Source organism: Periplaneta americana, chromosome 2, assembly GCF_040183065.1.
Source record: "Periplaneta americana isolate PAMFEO1 chromosome 2, P.americana_PAMFEO1_priV1, whole genome shotgun sequence".
NCBI classification, from domain to species: domain Eukaryota; kingdom Metazoa; phylum Arthropoda; class Insecta; order Blattodea; family Blattidae; genus Periplaneta; species Periplaneta americana.
Window position 1 is genome coordinate 25,503,962 of NC_091118.1, and position 19,913 is coordinate 25,523,874.

The following is a 19,913-nucleotide window of genomic DNA, read 5'->3' on the forward strand; positions in this document are numbered from 1 at the left end:
TATAATTTGAACTGGTAATGGAAATTACGGGAAAACGGCTGAACGGATTTTAATAAATAACCCCTAATTTTGAAGCTTGGAACTCAAAGTTTTTCAGAAAAATAGTAGTTTTCAGTAAAATGTCAATTTTTCAACATAATTTTCCTATTTTCGAAAATCCATCTGTCGTCAGTTTTGATAACTAGCTAATTGAATTTCAGAATAAAACAAAACACACACCACAGTAAACAATATTACACGAAGGCCATGATCTGCAAGAATGCTGACATATTTAGAGCTCAAATTAAATTGGTTATTAAAACCTTAACTTACTAAAAATAATTTACAGGTTCGATTCTGTGGTGTGTAATTTTCTGGGTACAGCTATATATTGGATATTAAAAACTACAAAACTTGAGGTGGTTTGATGACGTTATTACCATTAGAAATGAAATATTATTGTAGTTAATGCCATGTTGTGACTATTTTCCATTAATTATACATATTAACCCAGATAAGCCCAAAAATTTTTTGTGTTAAAAATACAGTAGCACATTAGTTACTCTCAAAAATCGGTTAAATGATGTTGAAATAAACTGAAACAAGGAACGTATATTTTCTAAAGCTAACAAATACTACCAACATTATCGCACAACTTATAAAATGTCCCTAACACCAACAATGACATAATATACGAAGGCACTGCAACTGTCCTTAAAAAAGGACGGTGGGAAAATCTGGGTTAATGCTATATTGATGGTATGAAAGTGAAACGTTTTGGGGTTATATAAGTAGATTTAGAGAATAAATTAAATTAGATTTTGATTTTTATATTTTACTGAGTGGCGGCTATATAGTATATGTTACTGAAAGCTATAAAAACTGACGTAAGATAATAATATTATTAAAAATCAAATATTTTTATAGTTATTAATTAAGTGGGGTTGGGTCTTTTTCATATATTTAATAGCAGTGTGGTGTAGATATTTATATGCGTGGTTTTCTTCAGTATTGGCTCGAGAGAGAGTATCTTTCATTATTATGGAAGCAAATAACTTTCAGAACATCTGGTATTCTTCACTGAAAATAAATCTGAAAAATGTTTATTTGAACATCTAATGAACTTAGTTTGCACAAGCCACTAGATATTTTATAATAGGAAATTGTGCACAGAGGTCTGTGTCAATCGGGTTTGATTTCATGCAAAGGAATGACGCAAGCAGCACGAGAGTACACACACGCTTTCACATCACGTGTAGCAGTAGGATCTGTGATCAGCAGAGACCTGTCGGGTCTACCGGGTCTAGACTCCACTGTGACTCCCTCGACTTGCTTACAAATAGGTAGTTATTTTTCAACAGTATTGTAAGAAGTTTAACTCCATACGTAGATGAAATTATTGGGGATAATTAGTGCTGTTTTAGGCGTAATAGATCGACTATTGATCAGATTTTTTGTATTCGACAGATATTGGAGGAAAAAATGGGCGTATAAGGGTACAGTACATCAATTATTCATAGATTTCAAAAAGGCATATGACTCGGTTAAGAGAGAAGTTTTATATAATATTCTTATTGAATTTGGTATTCCCAAGAAACTAGTTCGATTAATTAAAATGTGTCTCAGTGAAACTTACAGCAGAGTCTGTATAGGCCAATTTCTATCAGATGCTTTTCCAATTCACTGTGGGCTAAAGCAAGGATATGCACTATCACCTTTATTTTTTAACTTCGCTCTAGAATATGCCATTAGGAAAGTCCAGGATAACAGAGAGGGTTTGGAATTGAACGAGTTACATCAGCTTCTTGTCTATGCGGATGACGTGAATATGTTAGAAGAAAATCCACAAACGATTAGGGAAAACACGGGAATTTTACTTGAAGCAAGTAAAGCGATAGGTTTGGAAGTAAATCCCGAAAAGACAAAGTATATGATTATGTCTCATGACGAGAATACTGTACGAAATGGAAACACAAAAATTGGAGCTTTATCCTTCGAAGAGGTTGAAAAATTCAAATATCGTGGAGCAACAGTAACAAATATAAATGATACTCGGGAGGAAATTAAAAACAGAATAAACATGGGAAATGCCTGTTATTATTCGGTTGAGAAGCTTTTATCATCTAGTCTGCTGTCGAGAAATCTGAAAGTTAGAATTTATAAAACAGTTATATTACCAGTTGTTCTGTATGCATGTGAAACTTGGACTCTCACTTTGAGGGAGGAACAGAGATTAAGGGTGTTTGAAAATAAGATTCTTAGGAAAATATTTGGGGCTAAGAGGGATGAAGTTACAGGAGAATGGAGAAAGTTACATAACGCAGAACTGCACGCATTGTATTCTTCACCTGACATTATTAGGAACATTCAATTCAGACGTTTGAGATGGACAGGGGATGTAGCACGTATGGGCGAATCCAGAAATGCATATAGAGTGTTAGTTGGGAGGCCGGAGGGAATAAGACCTTTGGGGAGGCCGAGACCTAAATGGGAGGATAATATTAAAATGGATTTGAGGGAGGTGGGATATGATGGTAGGGACTGGATTAATCTTGCTCAGGATAGGGAGCTATGGCGGGCTTGTGTGATGGTGGCAATGAACATCCGGGTTCCTTAAAAGCCATAAGTAAGTAAGTAAGAAAGAGTCAAGAGGTTGTGCGTTTTTAAATGTGGAATGACAAAGAATTTATGTGTTTCTTTTTTTGCGCAAAATAACACTGAAATTAACAATATTTTAATACCAAAATGTAAGATTTTTGTTGACCATAAAATACAATCTCTAACTATAAAATGTTGACAATTATCATTATTAGTTTCATTCTACATCATATATACCCAGATTGCTCGGCCTTATAGGCTTTGACGGTAACAACTATTGTCAGGTTTACTATGCTGCCATCAAGTAGTTACATAAGGAATCACTTCATAACTCCAATTTGAATTGCATTAGCGACTGTACTGCTATCTCGTGTTCGTTTATGGTGGACAGGTGGCGATTCTGGCGGTTGTTCTCTTCAAAGTGCTACCGATTTTAACATAGGGATGAGCAATCTGTTATATGAGGCATGTAGTTGCAAAATCAGATAAATCACTCTTTTCTTTTTCTTTTTTTTTCGAAAATGAGTTAATGTTATATTTCATATCTTCATATGATTCTACAACTGCTATAGCACTGTTATGCTCCAAAGCCAGATACATCACATGGATTTGTATGATGAAAGAATAGTATTCGTTGCAAATCCTTAGTTCCTTGCAAACGTTTTTCCTTCATACTGAAAAATTATGTTTTAGTGATGTGTCTGATTTTGCAACTAATGATCTAGGGTTTCATGTATAGTATGTTCAGCAACAATTCCTTAAGTCCGCATACCACTTCGATAAAATTCACGAAAATGAAGTGAAACATTTATACAGGGTATTTCCGAGGTGGTGTTACAAACTTTCAGGGATGATGGCGAAGGGCACATGTATCAATTTGAGATAAGGAACCCTGGTCCGGAAATGACTGAGTCGAAAGTTATAAGCAAAAACAGTGATGTGGAAATGGAATTGTAATTTCGCACCACGTGCCCTCCTTCCCTTAACCTTTGGAACAGTTGTGGAAAGATAGTATGGGCCGGATGTCTCCTACGTGGATACTTGCCCCGATACAATCTGTGAGCTTGTCTACTGTTCCCATTGGCTCATCCGTATTCGAAAATCAGATCTGCTTATTCCGCTCTCATGTTCCTCCATTTCACTAGGACTGATCGACTGGACACTGCAACTTGTACACATACACTGCTGTCTACAGACGTGCATATCAGGACCGACCATGTCCGTTACACATTACGCTATCTGCATTGCTTTAGTGTAGTTTCCTGTCCCCACCCCTCAGACAGCGCACTGAATGGAATACTGTAAGTAGACAACGTAACCAACGTCAGCCTAATACAGTATGTGTAAGATGTGCAGATAAATACACATAAATAAGGTGTACAGAGGAATAAAATTATTCCATTTCCACACATCTATTTTTGCCTGTAACTTTCGACTCGGTCATTTCCGGACCAAGGTTCCTGATCTCAAATTCATACATGAGCCCTTCACCAACCCTTATCCCTGACAGGTTGTAACACCACCTCGGAAAGACCCTATATAATATATATATAAATCCTTGAAAAAAAAAAAAAAAAAAACTGGCACACTTCTAGGCACTTTCTTGTTTATGCACTTTCATATGACGTACAACATTGTTATTTGTTGCAAATTCTTTCTCACAGATATGACACTTGAATATTTTGTCCCCTGAATGTATGAGCATATGAAGTTTTAGATTGTCTGACCGTGTGAAAGACTTAATACAAGTGCTACATTTAAAAGGTTTATCACCCGTGTGAATCGATGTATGTTGTTGAAGGTAATGATGTCTAGTAAACAGCTTATCACAAATTTTGCACTTGAAGGGTTTATAATCTGTGTGAGTTGTTTCATGCTGTCGTAGATGATGAAGTCGTGCAAAACTATTATCACAAATTTTGCATTTGAAAGGTTTATCGCCTTTGTGAGTTGATTCGTGTTGCCGAAGATATTGAAGTCGTGCAAAACTTTTATCACAAATGTTGCAACTGAAAGGCTTGTCGTCTGTGTGAGTTGATATGTGATTCTGAAGTTTATGCCGGTTTAAAAAAATTTTCTCACAAATGTCGCATCTGAAAGGCTTATCGCCGTGTGATTCAACGAGTGTTGCCGCAAGTTCTCATGCCTCGCGAAACTTTTTTCACAAACTTTACATTTGAAAGGCTTGCTGCCCAAGTGAGTCGCTGTATGTTGTCGAAGATGATCAAGACGCGCGAAATTCTTCTCACAAATGTCGCATTTGAAAGGCTTCTGTCCCGAGTGAATACGTCTATGCTGCTTCAGAATAGCCAATGTCGTAAAGACTTTTCCACAAAGATCGCACTTTAAGTCATTCTGGTCTGGAAGGTTATTTCGAAATTCACAATCTTCATTTGATTGCTTCGTATTAATTTGTGTGCATCTGACTGTACCAGAATGCTGTACAGGGCTATCGCATGACTCGGCCTTTTGACTTCTTAAGTCTTCTGGGCAATGTTGCTGGACTGACCTGTAAATGCATACATCTGTATGTCTCATAACTGAAGGTTGCCATCGATGTCGATACAAAAAGGCATCTAAATCTCCCATTATATTACTCGGATGATTTACTGTGCATAAACTTCTGTTAAGACTTTAAAAACATTTTTATTTATTCATTAAAGACATCAGAATTTGAGTGACCACAAGGGTCCTGAATACAATAAACATGTGCAATACAATGTGATATTTGAAAAATTAAAGAAAAAAGAAAGTTAACTGTTGAAGGCAAATATAAGTAAATTAACTGAAATAGAGATGTTGATGTAATATCTGAAGAGAATGCTTGTTAATATTTATAAGAATAGACATTACATAATCAAAAGGAATGTGAAGTTCCTTAAGATAATACCATGTGAATTTTGTAATAGAACCTCTACTGCCAAACAGCAAACCAATGACAGACCACTGTTTAAGGGGTTAGGTATAGCTTACAGCAGTAAAATTTTTTGAAATATTCAACATTTTTTCCTCCATTACTGTATCTTGTACAATAATGAAAATTAGTATGTGTAAGATACTGTCCTTCTGCTATATGAAAAAACTATTTAATTTTTAGTTAAAAATTGAAAAACAAAATTTATACAAAGCAATTAACAACACATTGTTAGCTTCAGAATACTAGCCAATTAAAGAAATGATACTTCTGAATAGTTCATTCTTTATTTGTAATATTATTTTACTTTTGAAACTAAGAATAATGGTATTTTACTAACAACTTCAAATTAGTGTAACTTTGAAAATATTGAGATAAGGACGAATGTTTACATGGAATTTTTTTACTCAGAATGTCTTCGGAAATAAGCTTCGTAAGTGACGGTAAATCCTCGTGAATCACCCTGTATATATACCGTATATCATAATGTACCATGTCTGTGGAGGATACAATCTGAAACCTACCATGGGTACACTAAATCACGAATAATAGCGAACCCTATAATATCCCTTTGGTAGGTTGCTAGTGCATCACGTTTGAAGATATTGGAAAGTAATTATTCAAGGTAATGCCACCAAGAACAGTGTTGGTGACATATTACCACAATCTATGAATACAGAGTGTGACGAAATTTTACATATGCTATAAAACTCTCACATTAAGATGCTAGGCACTAACGTATGTGAAAAAAAAAAAAATGTCGCAGAGATTAACCATGGAAACAGTTTCTGGGGATAAGGGAGATTACTGTATTTGTAAGTTCTCTTACTCTGTTGTGTTAGTAATGGATATTATGCAACATTCGCATGTGCATAAATTTTACCTTTATAGCGTTCCTCTCATCGTACCTATTTTTAAGAAGGGGGACAAGACTAACTGTAGTAACTTTCGAGGAATATCACTTTTGTTGACGTTGTACAATATTTTGTCGAATATCCTTTTGAGAAGATTAACTCCATATGTAGATGAAATTATTGGGGATCATCAGTGGTTTTAGGCGTAATAGATCGACTATTGATCAGATTTTTGTATTCGACAGATATTGGAGGAAAAATGGGAGTATAAGGGTACAGTACATCAGTTATTCATAGATTTCAAAAACGCGTATGACTCGGTTAAGAGAGAAGTATTATATAATATTCTTATTGAATTTGGTATTCCCAAGAAACTAGTTCGATTAATTAAAATGTGTCTTAGTGAAACTTACAGCAGAGTCCATATAGGCCAGTTTCTATCTGATGCTTTTCCAATTCACTGCAGGCTAAAGCAGGGAGATGCACTATCACCTTTACTTTTTAACTTCACTCTAGAATATGCCAATAGGAAAGTCCAGGATAACACAGAGGGTTTGGAATTCAATGGGTTACATCCATCTTGTCCATGCGGATGACGTGAATATGTTAGGAGAAAATCCACAAACGATTAGGGGAAACGCGGAAATTCTAGTTGAAGCAAGTACAGAAATAGTTTTGGAAGTAAATCCCGAAAAGACTAAATATATGATTATGTCTCGGGACCAGAATATAGTACGAAATGGAACTATAGAAATTGGAGATTTATCCTTCGAAGAGGTGGAAAAATTCAAATATCTTGGAGCAACAGTAACAAAGATAAATGACAGTCGGGAGGAAATTAAACGCAGAATAAATATGGGAAATGCCTGTTATTATTCGGTTGAGATGCTTTTGTCATCTAGTCTTCTGTCAAAAAATCTGAAAGTTAGAATTTATAAAACAGTTATATTACCGGTTGTTCTATATGGTTGTAAAACTTGGACTCTCACTTTGAGGGAGGAACAGAGATTAAGGGTGTTTGAAAATAAGATTCTTAGGAAAATATTTGGGGCTAAGAGGGATGAAGTTACAGGCGAATGGAGAAAGTTACACAAGACAGAGCTGCACGCATTGTATACTTCACCTGACATAATTAGGACCATAAAATCCAGACGTTTGAGATGGGCAGGACATGTAGCACGTATGGGCGAATCCAGAAATGCATATAGAGTGTTGGTTGGGAGGCTGGAGGGCAAAAGACCTTTGGGGAGGCCGAGACGTAGATGGGAAGATAATATTAAAATGGATTTGAGGGAGGTGGGATATGATGATAGAGACTGGATTAATCTTGCACAGGATAGGGACCAATGGCGGGCTTATGTGAGGGCGGCAATGAACCTCCAGGTTCCTTAAAAGCCAGTAAGTAAGTAAGCGTTCCTCTCATGTGTGTGTTACCGTATGCTCTGCAAGTTTCTCTTCTGTAAAAGTTTTGTCACAAATGTCACCTTTTCGTCTGTGTGATTTAATGTGTTTGTCAAGAGATTGTTTGTGTCTATATCTATTTACACACATGGGACATTTAAAAGGCTTCTCCCCTGTATGTATTAATTTATGTCTTAGAAGATTTGGCCTTTGTCTAAACGTATTTTCACAAATATTACATTTGTATGGCTTGTCGCCTGTATGAGTTACTTTATGCGATATAAGATAGTCTCTCCGCTTAAAACCTTGATCGCAAGTAGGACATTTGTAAGGCTTTTCGTTGCTGTGTATCAGCTTATGACGAGCAAGCCACCTGGGCATAGAAAAACTTTTTTCACATTCATCGCATTTATAGGATTTCTCCCCCTTGTGTGTCAGGATATGTGATATGAGACTTCTCCTTTTGATAAAACCTTTTTCACAAAGATCGCATTTATAACCCTTTTGATCTCCATGTAAAATTGCGTGCGACACAAGCTTATACATATGTGTAAAGTCTTTGAAACATATATCACATTTGTAAGGTTTTTCAACGTTGTGTATCAATTTGTGTTCAACCAGGGTTTTCATTTGTGTAAAAGGCTTTTCACAAACATCACATTTGTAAGGATTTTCGACTGCATGTGATAATTTGTGGTCCCTAAGCATTCGTGTTTCTGTAAATCTCTTTCCACAAATGTCGCACGTGTGAGGTTTCTCTTGGGTGTGTATTAATGTGTGAGCAACAAGATTTTGGCCCTGTCTAAAACTCTTATCACAAATATCGCATTTGTGAGGCTTCTGACCTATATGCATTAATTTGTGCACCACAAGATTTTGTTTACGTCCGAAACTTTTCTCACAAATGTCACACTTAAAAGACTTCAATCCAAAGTTATTGCGTCTCTCTTGCTTCAGATGTTCGCGCACATTGAAATCATCATCACGAAATTGCAATTCCAGGTCTAACTGTTTTTCGGGCAAAATCTTTTCTTCTTTAAAATTACCAATTGTACACCCAGCACTCATTTGTGTGTGCTCGTAAGAGTCACAGTCCTTTACTGGAATTTTCGGGTCATCACCTACTTTCACTGTCAGGTCGTTATTGTTATGTTGTTCAATGGACCTGTAAATATTAAGACGTGTGTTCAGAACTGTGAAATTTGGAATAACCATTCAACACGTCTATACTAAATTTTATACAGCTAAAAGTTTGACAAAACAATAATCCTAAAGGGCTTTTTAATGTTGAACAACATTGTTACACATCAGCAAATTATCAAATCTTGCTCTAATAGACAAAAGCCTGAAAGAAACGTACGGGAAAGTGTTGTGCCTAGTATGATAATATTTTCGTTTTGATTTTTAGAATTCCGTTCAGCTTAAGTGTCAAAACTTGGAGTGATTTCCCATGTAATTAAAAATTCTTAACTATATATATATATATATATATATATATATATATATATATATATATATATATATATAGAAAATATTCGCCTTCATCTTTTAATCCATACCAATAATAAATCTGTAATCGAAATTTTTCTGGTAATTTTCGATTTTCCAAAAATAATTGGTGTTAACATGTATAATTAATCATTTTGAAACCGAAAATCGCTTTTTTGAAATTTTTGTTTGTATGTATGTCTGTCTGTCTGGATGTTTGTTACCTTTTCACGCGATAATGGCTGAACGGATTTAGATGAAAATTGCAATATAAATTAAGTTCGTTGTAACTTAGATTTTAGGCTATATGATGTTCAAAATAATTTATTTAAAAAAGGGGTTATAAGGGGGTCTGAATTAAATAAATCGAAATATCTCGTTTATTATTGATTTTTGTGAAAAATGTTACATAACAAAAGTTTCTTTAAAAATCATTTCCGATAAGTTTTATTCCAAGCAAAATTTTGATAGGACTGATATTTAAGGATATACAAGAGTTTTAAATTAACAATACAATACATTTTCAACGCCACCTTAGATTATAGCGTCGTTGTTCCATAATTGCTATGTGTAAAATATAAACATTTTTCAGTAGGAAGAAAAAAACAGATTTATTCATTCTATGGGAGTGGTACATAGGAGATCGTGAATTCTTACATTTTCGAAAGAAAGAAATATAATTACATGTAGGAGATTGTATTATTTGCTGTATAACTATTTAAGTTATTTAATAGAGCAAAAATCTGAAAATCGATATGTCACATAGGAGTTATTGCAGGAACGACGTCGATGGCTATAATGAAATAAGAACAAATTACTCCATCTATTTAAGGCGGCCTTGACGTTTATCAATATTAATATACAGAGAATATGTGTGTGTTTGTATGAAGTAATCTCAGAAGATAATTTGGATAATTCCTTCACTATTGGAAATTTGTAGTTTCTCTAGATGGATGTAATACTACATATGAGGACTGAGGTAAGATGAAAATAGATCTTTACGGACAGAAAACTTGATATTCTGTCAAAATATTGTACAACTTGATTATTGCAACTTTATTTGGTTCACATAAAATACTCTAATTTATTTTATACAATTAAATTTCTTTTTGTTCACGAATGTTCCCTGGACCAGACGTCCTATTTTAATTATGTAATTACTTTATATTTATTTCTAACAAGTGCAGCGGAGCGCATGGGTACGGATAGTCTGCAATAAATTTTAATACAGTATTTAAGTATTTAAATATCTCCCAAGTGAATTCTGGTAAGAGGGGACTTTGTCGCTATGGGTAGGATAGGTTGGACATTGGAAATGTTAAATATAGGCGAAAACGAAGTGGACAAAATTAAAATTTCAAGAAAACCGATGTCATTTCTAAGCAAAACGCAATAATAATAATAATAATAATAATTGGGAACAAGTTAAAAATGTATACTGGAAGAAAGCCATACTACACATTCATTGCACCTTAGCAAACAATTTCTAATTAAAAAAACGGGTAAACAACTAAGTTAGATGTGAACATAAAAGCATACTCTTCAGTACACTTACCACTTAGACCCATCATCCTTTATTGTCATGTCCAGCATTGGTTCCTCCTTCACTATATCCAGATCACATGATTCGTCCTATAACAGAAATGAATCACCAATAAACAGTATACGTAACAAAGAGATGAGAGGAAAAAATAAACAGAGTCGTGCAAAACAATAGATAGGCTGCATTTATAGGTGAAATTATAAGAACAAAGAATTATAACCTCATAATTGTCAGACATTCCAACAGTAAACAAACCGAAGATAATGTATATTTATGCAACAATGGAAAGAAAGAGAGTGTAGCAAAGGTTTAAATGAAATTTGTACATTTCTATATCACTGCCTAACAAATATCACTATTTCTGAAAAAGTGAGAGTGATTTGACTTGTTTAAATGATTCCCAAAATGAAAACTATTTTAAAATGAGAATGGTAAATAAATGGTTGTCAAATAAATGCATTTGCAAATGTAAGAAATATTGGGTAAATTTGTTTGTAATATATGACATTCATTCCAGCCCTCTGATAGGTTTTTGCCCATATATTTATAGAAAAATAAATTAAAACGCTCTCATCATGATAGAGAAACAAAATAATGAATATAAGGTGCAACCAGGCGTACAAATGTGACAATGGAAAGTAAGCGATATGATAGCTTTACTTATAAAGCATTTTGGTAATGATTCGAAATATTTTGTAGTATTGTTATACTATGTGAAAACAGATTCGAAAGTTCACATGAAAAAGAAACTGAACATAGTCTGATAAATGAAAAAGAGGATCTTTATGGAATTGCTTTAGAAATAGAGGAACTGGCTGTGTAGGTCTACTATATAGGAATTTAAATTTTGAAATATGTTAATGTAATATTCTTGATGTCGAAATAGAATGTTTCCGTTTCAGATCTAAATATGTAATGTGAATTTTGTTTAGGATAAAGTTAATTTGATTTCAAACACAGATAAATTTCACATTAACCTTCAAAACAAGACAGATCACAGATCGATTTTCAAATGCAGATAAATATATTTTATCGTGTCAAAATATGTATGTATGTGTGTGTGTGTGTGTGTGTGTGTGTGTGTGTGTGTATATATATATATATATATATATATATATATATATTGTTTGTTATTCAACTATCTGAAGACAGGTCTGAACATCACAAGTGATATCAAGAAGGCATCATTTATGAGGCAACTAGGTCAGGAGATAATGAGGTAGTGTGACCAGTTCCTTTCTCCCTATGTATCTATCCAAAAATATTCTGCAGTTTGAGTTTTTACTGATTAAATTTTACTCAGTGGATATAGTAGTAGGTTATTTTACGACGCTTTATCAACATCTTAGGTTATTTAGCGTCTGAATGAGATGGTGATATGCCGGTGAAATGAGTCCGGGGTCCAACACCGAAAGTTACCCAGCATTTGCTCATATTGGGTTGAGGGAAAACCCCAGAAAAAACCTCAACGCACGATATATCTTGGACAAAAAAAAAAAAGAAGTTAAATAACGAACTATGTTGAGAAGAACACAGGAAACGGTTTCTTTTCTTAAAAAAAAAGTGCAATACAATATTTTCCTTCATTAGCATTTCTCAGCAGTGTCTCAATTAATGAGGTTTAAAAAAACAGTACTAGTACATATCCTCAAACAAAATATACTGGACAGAACTTAATATAGGCTAACTACTATAAAATCTATGTTACAGGGACTACTAATCTGCAAAACTTTTCTTGACCCTTCTTTTAACAGGAAGAGGAAACCGGAGGGAACAATTTCCGCCTTGCTTGCGGCAGTGCTGCCAACCAAAGGAACCTCAACATTGAACTAAATAAATAGTAAACAGATTGTGAACTGTTCCAAACCGTTATTTCTCTGCCTCACTGTGAACAGTTCGTTTCCAAGGAGGAGTTCGAAGGTGTTCCTGTGATGTGCCTGGTATTTCCTCAGCCATTATGATAAAATAACGTACTAGACCTATGTTTGAAAACAAAATTATTTTCCTGTGTCTATTAGACAAGAATCAGCAACCACAATATTCAAGGCTTTGCAATTATATCATCAGATATCATGGCGTATGCCTATGCAATTCAATTTTAGTGTTTAGTGGTTGCCACTCCTTGTCAACGAAGATAACCGAATCTTACAGATTGAGTACTATGGAGCTGAAGGATCAAGAAAAGTTTCGCGCATTGGAATCACTGTAACGATTTTGTGCATGACGAAGATGCTAATGCAGAAATTATACTTTTCTCTCATAATATGGGTTGCTTACAGATGTAAAAACATCTGGGAAAAAAAAATTCCAAAAATTCACACAATCAACAGTAATTTTTTGAAAGGTTCCTGTCTGAAATAATTAAAAGAAAATGAAAGGAATATTATTTAAACAAAACTATCCGTTTCGATCAGCTCATATTTTTAACACTGAATGCAGTGGCGTAGCCAGCAGGTGGGCCAGGCAGGCTCACGCCCACCCAAAAAATATGCGAATTTTTGCGTTTTTTTTTATATGGAAAATACTCAACATTAAAACTAAACCATGAATCCAGAGCAATAATTACAGTCGATAGCATTAAGGTAAGAAGTAGAAAATGCGTTCATTTCTTCAAGAGCCAATTTAACTGTGTTGGATTGGGTATAAAAATTGTCTGGCAGCAATAAAAAGAAGGAAGCCGTGGAGGCTACTGAATTGTTACATCAGCTAGAAAAATTTTTATTTGGTATGTTTAGACAATATTCTTGCTCCTACAAATTCATTATCGGAAGCACCTCAGTCTCCAAAAATGGATATTAGTAAATGTTCGTCCTTCATTAACGCAATGATATAAAACTTTTCAAAGCTCGACGAAGAAAAATTCGACAATCATGTTAAGCACAAGAATTTTTAATCTAGCAATTCTATCCATCGAGAGGGAGAAAAGTTGGGATTTGTTGGAGGACGCATCATCAGTGATCGACAGATTCGTTACTAGGAAATCTCGACAGCTCCAGTTCACCTTATGAAAAGTTTGTATAGATATGCCTTGCATGATTGTTTATCATAATTTTGCATGTTATTAAATAAGACTTCCGAGAATGAGTTTCAAGAGAGTTGATGGCAGCGGCATTGTCAGGAGATGGGTCAGGTACTTTCTAAACCCTGCATATCTGGCCCACCCAAAATAATTAGTCTGGCTATACACCACTGCTTGCATGCATATTTTTTCAAGCAATGAAACCGTTACTTCATTAGCAAACATCTGTATGACGAAATGTATTCTAGGTTGTGGAAATATCGACCAAGTGCATGGACTAATCTGGCTGTATGGTGTGCAAACACAAGAAATCAGATCAATGCAAATCATACGAAAAACAACACACCTCACCTTGATTTCAAACTTCATGACTGGAAATGCACTGCCATCTTCATTTTCTTCACATATTTTGTCTGGTAGGTGATTGTAGCTTGGGTCAGGGTGTTCCAACTTGATCTCTTTTACATTCACTTCAAAGAACTTTCCTACCTGCATATGGTAAACACGTAAATTATAACATGCTTTGTCACAAAAAGTTTGCTGGAGGTAGAAACCTCTCTCTTCAAAATGCAATCATAGGCTACTCACCACAGATTGGGATTTTCCCTCTTCCTCAATTCTGTCTTCATTCTGCTGGGCCAATGGGTCTATTTCAGGTTCCGTTTTAATCACATCCATGGCAATTACAAGGCAGGTCTGAAACATGGTTATATTATATCAGTTAACTGTTGATAAATTTTGTGTACAAGCAAATATGGTAGGTACAGGATTTTTTTTTTCCTTTTACGGAGGAGGGACCTGAAGGCTTGCACTGCAGCATGGGGCTTATTGTGCTTAGGGGAGACCGTTGTACCTTCAAACACTTTTCAGACTTTATTTTTTTTAATTTTAAGAAATGAAATTTTTTTAATGAAAAAATGCTTGAAATAATTATTGAAGATTCCTTGACAACTTCCTGTACGTATTTTCCTGTTTTACACATTTATTAAGGATGAAAAAAAAAAAATAAAATAAAGGGATATGTAATGTGTTCAAAGGTACAACAGGTTCATGTACCTTGGAACATACCCTCTTGTAAGTTGGAACACATGGAATATAGGTGGGAATATAGCTGTAAAAACTGACAATCATATTTAAAATGTATTTGCCATCATAAACCACAGCAGGCTTCTCTGATTTAGATTTTATTTCCTGGAGGAGCAATAACTGCTTCAACAGCTTTCTTCAAGACATCCGGATCAATTGGGGTTCTCTTAAATCCAGACTTACTTCGTGACATGATTTTAAAATAAAAGAAAAACAAAAACCGATAGTATCGTGTACTTTGGAACATGTTCCATGGTACAAGATGTTCTGTGTTCAGAGGTACAAGAGGGTGCACGTTTAAACAAATATGGCTCCGAAAACTAAGAGAGTCAAATAAATCATGGAAATTAAAATATGTTATTACTCACCAGATGATAGGGAACAAACTGTACTAGATTGATAGTAACAAATACAATTTTGTTTTGTGTTAGGAAACATATAACAATGAACGAAATGTTTACTTTTGGTGCTAAAAAAATTGTTTTGTCCACAGAACTCACACTTTGCAATGAATCAAACCGAAAGTACGACCAGAGCTACTTAGTGGCTTTCTCTACAATCTACTGCAGTTTGAATCCTCTAGGAAACAGCAAAAATTAAAAAAACAAAATATGTTCGAAGGTACACTATGCTAAAGGTACAACAGTCTCCCCTACCACTCATATTCTGTGAATGATTGGGTAGCCGAATGGCCGAGCTCTTGTACAAGTACAGCATACCGCACAGTGAACTTACCCTAAGCTATTGTATGGATGATATGTGAATTAATGATGGCGAATTGAGTCTGAGGTCCAACTCCGAAAGTTACCCGAAGGGTTCAGAGCCATAGTGGGCCAAGCACCATTTATTAAAAATGGAGAAAGCAAGAGTTAAAATTAAGTGAATACCATAGTTTAATGAAGATTGACATATCATTTAGTTTTAATGTGCATACTCTATATTACTTGCTATATGTTTCCATTGAATTACGATAATGACTTCATTTTAACCCTTGTTTTCTACGGTTTTAGTAAATAGCGCTTAGATCACTATGGTTCTGAACCCTTCAATTTTGCTTCAATTGGTTGAGGAAAAACCCCAGAAAAAACTCCAACCAAGTGACTTGTCCCAACCAGGATTTGAATCTGGGCCTGCTCGTTTCATGGCCAGACATGCTAACCATTACTCCACAGAAGTGAACTATGTACAGCATTAGAACAACCTTTTGCTGTACTAATAACTTCTTACAAATACTGTATGATAATGAAGTATACAGGGTTGCCTCCGATCTCTGATACCGAATTTGAATGACGTCATGCGCGTCGAGAATCACACCGACAGCTGAATTGCGGTGAGAGGTGACAGACCAGTAGTGAGTGATTTCATAATCAGAGTGCACGGTGTATCACAGTAGTAATGCCCAAAAAAATCGAGCCTTTTTGGGAGGGGTACATAACAACCCTTTCCGATGCCAAGTACAGTTACGTGAAAATCATAGGAGCCTGCAAAACACGTGGTTTCATTCTTTCCAAGAAAGGCATCTTGTGTGTACCTAATAAGACCGGCAAAGCTTGGATGGGATTAATTCCAGAATGGAAAAAGCAAGCAAATCCACCCCCATCACAAGTCGCCGCACACCACGAGATGATGCAAATTAATTCCATTCGAGCTTTACCAATCTTATTAAGTACACAGAAGATGCCTTCCTTGGAAATAACGAAACCTCGTTTATTGCAGGCTTCTTTTATTTTAACTTAACTGTACATGGCATCGGAAAGGGTTGTTATGTGCTCGATTTTCTTGGGAATTTCTGTTGTGAGTCGCCGTGCACTCTGATTATGAGATCACTCACTACTGGTCTGTTACCTCGCACCACTGTCATATGACTCCTGACACACATGATGTCATTCAAATTCGTTATCAGAGTTCGGAAACAACCCTATACGAGCTACTACCAATGCAATAATAAAAAAATGAGTTTCAGTGTTGCAAATGAAAATTATGAAAATTTGTAAATTAATAGCATGCATTCATGTCGAGAAGTTTTGAAATCTGGAGTATGCAACGACGGATTTGTATATTAAGAACTATTTTTTTTTATTCAATGCAGTGGCACTTGACTAGAGTCATTGGCCGTACAATGGCGATAAAAACTAAAAGGAAAGAAAACGAAATAAAGTGAACAATGTGCAAGTGAAACTGTGAAGGAGAGGATGTCAGCAATGCTGCATTCTTTCTCTGGCCTCCCAGTACCTATCCACAAAGCCGACAGATGAAAGTGCTGGACAAGTCTTAATGTGGTTTGAGTCCATGGTGTTGGAACATCCACAGAGCATGCAGTGGAGGCTGGATAATACACCCAGGCGGTGGAGGTGATTAGCCAGGCAGTCATGAACATCGCAGCAGCTTCTCTTCTGGGCCATTCGGGGAGAGTGGAGTTCAGTGTTTATCTTTAATTTGGTCCTCCAAACTCTCATGGAAACATTGTCTCACTCGACTGCTTATATTTGTAGATGCTCTATGGAATGGCAGCATGTTAGAATATGAAAGGGGGATAGTTGTTCCTTTCTTTGCTAGAAAGTCTGCTGCTTCATTCTCGGCCATACCGCAATGAGAAGGTATCCATTGCAGATGTACAATTTTATTTGGTTTCTTGATGCCTTCTCTGCATATATTAAGAACTATTTAATATCAAATAATTTGATCTCAGAAGAACGAATGAAATTTTAACAGTAATCCTACTATAGATGTATCAGCATGCACTAGTAGACCCAGAATGTGTAACTATAATATTATACTAAGTAGTATCAAGAGGACAAAAATTTCAGGAGGTTTCAAAATGTATGACCTACCTTATAATGTGAAATTGTGTTTTAAGGATTCTACAATAAACAAATGTCCGACAATTTTCTGTATTTTATGTTGGCTATAGCTGAGCTAACACATTTAACAACAATGGGAGGCAAAAAGTGGAGAGAGAAGATTTCTGTCGGTACCGACGTAATTCTATATAATAAATACGGTACATTATCGTATGTCACACGGAAATGAAGAGAAATGGCAACTGTTATTACCTATTACCGGTAGTGTTATTACCAAAAACAGAAAGCAATCTTTCCAATGAATTGACGATCCTATTGCAGTGATGACAGAAGTCTAAAAATAATTTTCGGCAATTAAAAAATATATTTTCGATTAATCTCAACCATAAACGTAATTAAACCGTTAAAATACGAAAAACTGTAAAAAATTACATGAAATAATATTATTTATTATACAGTGCGTCTAGAGATAAAGTGGACCAGTGGCGGCTCGTGGGTATTGAATTAAGGGGGGCTGCATACAAAAATAAACCAATCAACTTACTTTATTTAAAGATTAGTTCCATGCGCCTTATCTTGTAAGTTGTGTTTAAATGAGACAGGCTCATGTTAGTAGATTTACTGGCATTTAAAAGAATTCTGCGGACAAAATTCTGGCACACCGGCGACGCTGATTTAACCCCTGCTGTTGCAAGTGTCATTAAATAAACCATAATTTAATTTTTATATGCAGATTTGAACCTTAGAAATATCTAACTGGCGATGTTGTAGTTGGTTGTATAATATATATATATATATATATATATATATATATATATATATATATATATATATATATATATATATATATATATACACAGACACATACATGATACATCAATAAATGAAAAAAATAACTGAGCCAGAAATTGAATTCAGGATCTTAAAGAGTACGCACCAGGGCGCTTGCCTCATTTATTGTGATGTTAGATGTTTCAGATTCCATTATGGTTTGAAAAAATTCTAGCAATGGCTCCTTCTTCTCATGAACAACATTTACTATTCTTATTTTAAATCCATCTTGTTGCCCCAGCTGATGGAATTGTCTTTGAAACACATTAATCTAATACAGACTGTGTGGAGATCGAGAGAAGAAAGCAGGGATACTGGATAAATTATCAAAAAATATGCGAGCCTTTGTATTTTATTTAGCGGCTCTTTCCATTATGAGATTCAACTGATGGGCACTTAATTTCACATTTCTCCTGAATTGTTAAGGTAATGAACTGAATAGACTGTAAATATTGTACAGAATTAAACATTGTTGCACTTGTTATACTCACAACATTAAAGAAAATGTATTTAAAACTGCGCGCTACTGACAAGCTGCTGCAAATTTTGCAGCGCTTGGAAACTCTGGATTCATGGCAAGGGGCAGCAGGGAGGAGGGGTAAAACTAATGCGCAAAGCATCCGAAACGAGACTGGCAGCTCCAGGGGAGGAAGTGGTTTCACCCTATAGTCTTTGTCTCTGGTTTGCCTCTGGCAGCACCAGGGGAGGAAGTGACTTCACTAACGATTGCATGCATGTCATTGAGAGCGATTTTTTTTTTTTAAATTCGAGCTGCTAAATAGAGACTGTGTAATAAATGTATTTCACAACATAAAACGAGACAAGAGCCACAAATGTCTGGGGGTGCTGCAGCTCCGCAGCCCCTCTTCGAAAGCCGCCCCTGGAGTGGACATTATCTAGCAGTAGGTGCGGCAACTCTCGCCCAATTGAAGGCCGCCGCTGCGGTCCACTTTATCTCTAGACGCACTGTAGTTTTAAATGAACTGTATCTAAGTACATATGGCGACTCCATAGCATAAAGGATCCTTTAATTCGATATACCGGTATAATCAGCATTCATTTTCCCTTTAAAACAATATTATAAATAATTTTGCACTGCATAATTGAGGCTGCAGATGGGCGCGGTAACATCACGGTTAAGGCGTAACGCTGCAAACCGGAAGGTCGCGGGTTCGATTCTGGATGGGGTCATGGACTTTCTTCATTGATTTCATCCTTCCTGCCACACTATGGCCCTGAGGTTTACTTAGCCTCTAACATCTTCACTAACATGTTGTCTTCTTCAGGAATCTGTTAAGGGGAAAAGTGGCCATCTATTGCGGTGTTTATCGATTTCCAAAATGCACAGAGCAATAAATAATAGTGACCTGATATGTCATTTCAAATGTTCGGAAGCTCA

General features: G+C 35.5%; 1 protein-coding gene across 7 annotated transcripts in view; it reads right to left on the minus strand.

The window, feature by feature from the left end:
- The window catches only part of LOC138716503 (zinc finger protein-like), a 29,601-nt gene extending 11,626 nt beyond the window's left edge, over positions 1-17,975 (minus strand). For 3 of the 7 annotated variants that reach the window (XM_069849685.1, XM_069849673.1, XM_069849665.1), the window contains exons 1-4: positions 17,714-17,975; positions 14,385-14,492; positions 14,148-14,285; positions 10,790-10,866 (exon numbers count right to left, since the gene is read on the minus strand). In XM_069849685.1, coding sequence (XP_069705786.1) covers positions 10,790-10,866; positions 14,148-14,285; positions 14,385-14,474 — 305 coding nt within the window. In that variant the 5' untranslated portion in view covers positions 14,475-14,492; positions 17,714-17,975. Of the gene's footprint in view, positions 1-2,654; positions 8,912-10,789; positions 10,867-14,142; positions 14,286-14,384; positions 14,493-17,713 lie in introns of those variants that run through there. The other 4 variants (XM_069849650.1, XM_069849658.1, XM_069849682.1 and 1 more) reach the window with 4 other exon arrangements.
- Between the last annotated feature and the right edge of the window lie 1,938 nt (positions 17,976-19,913).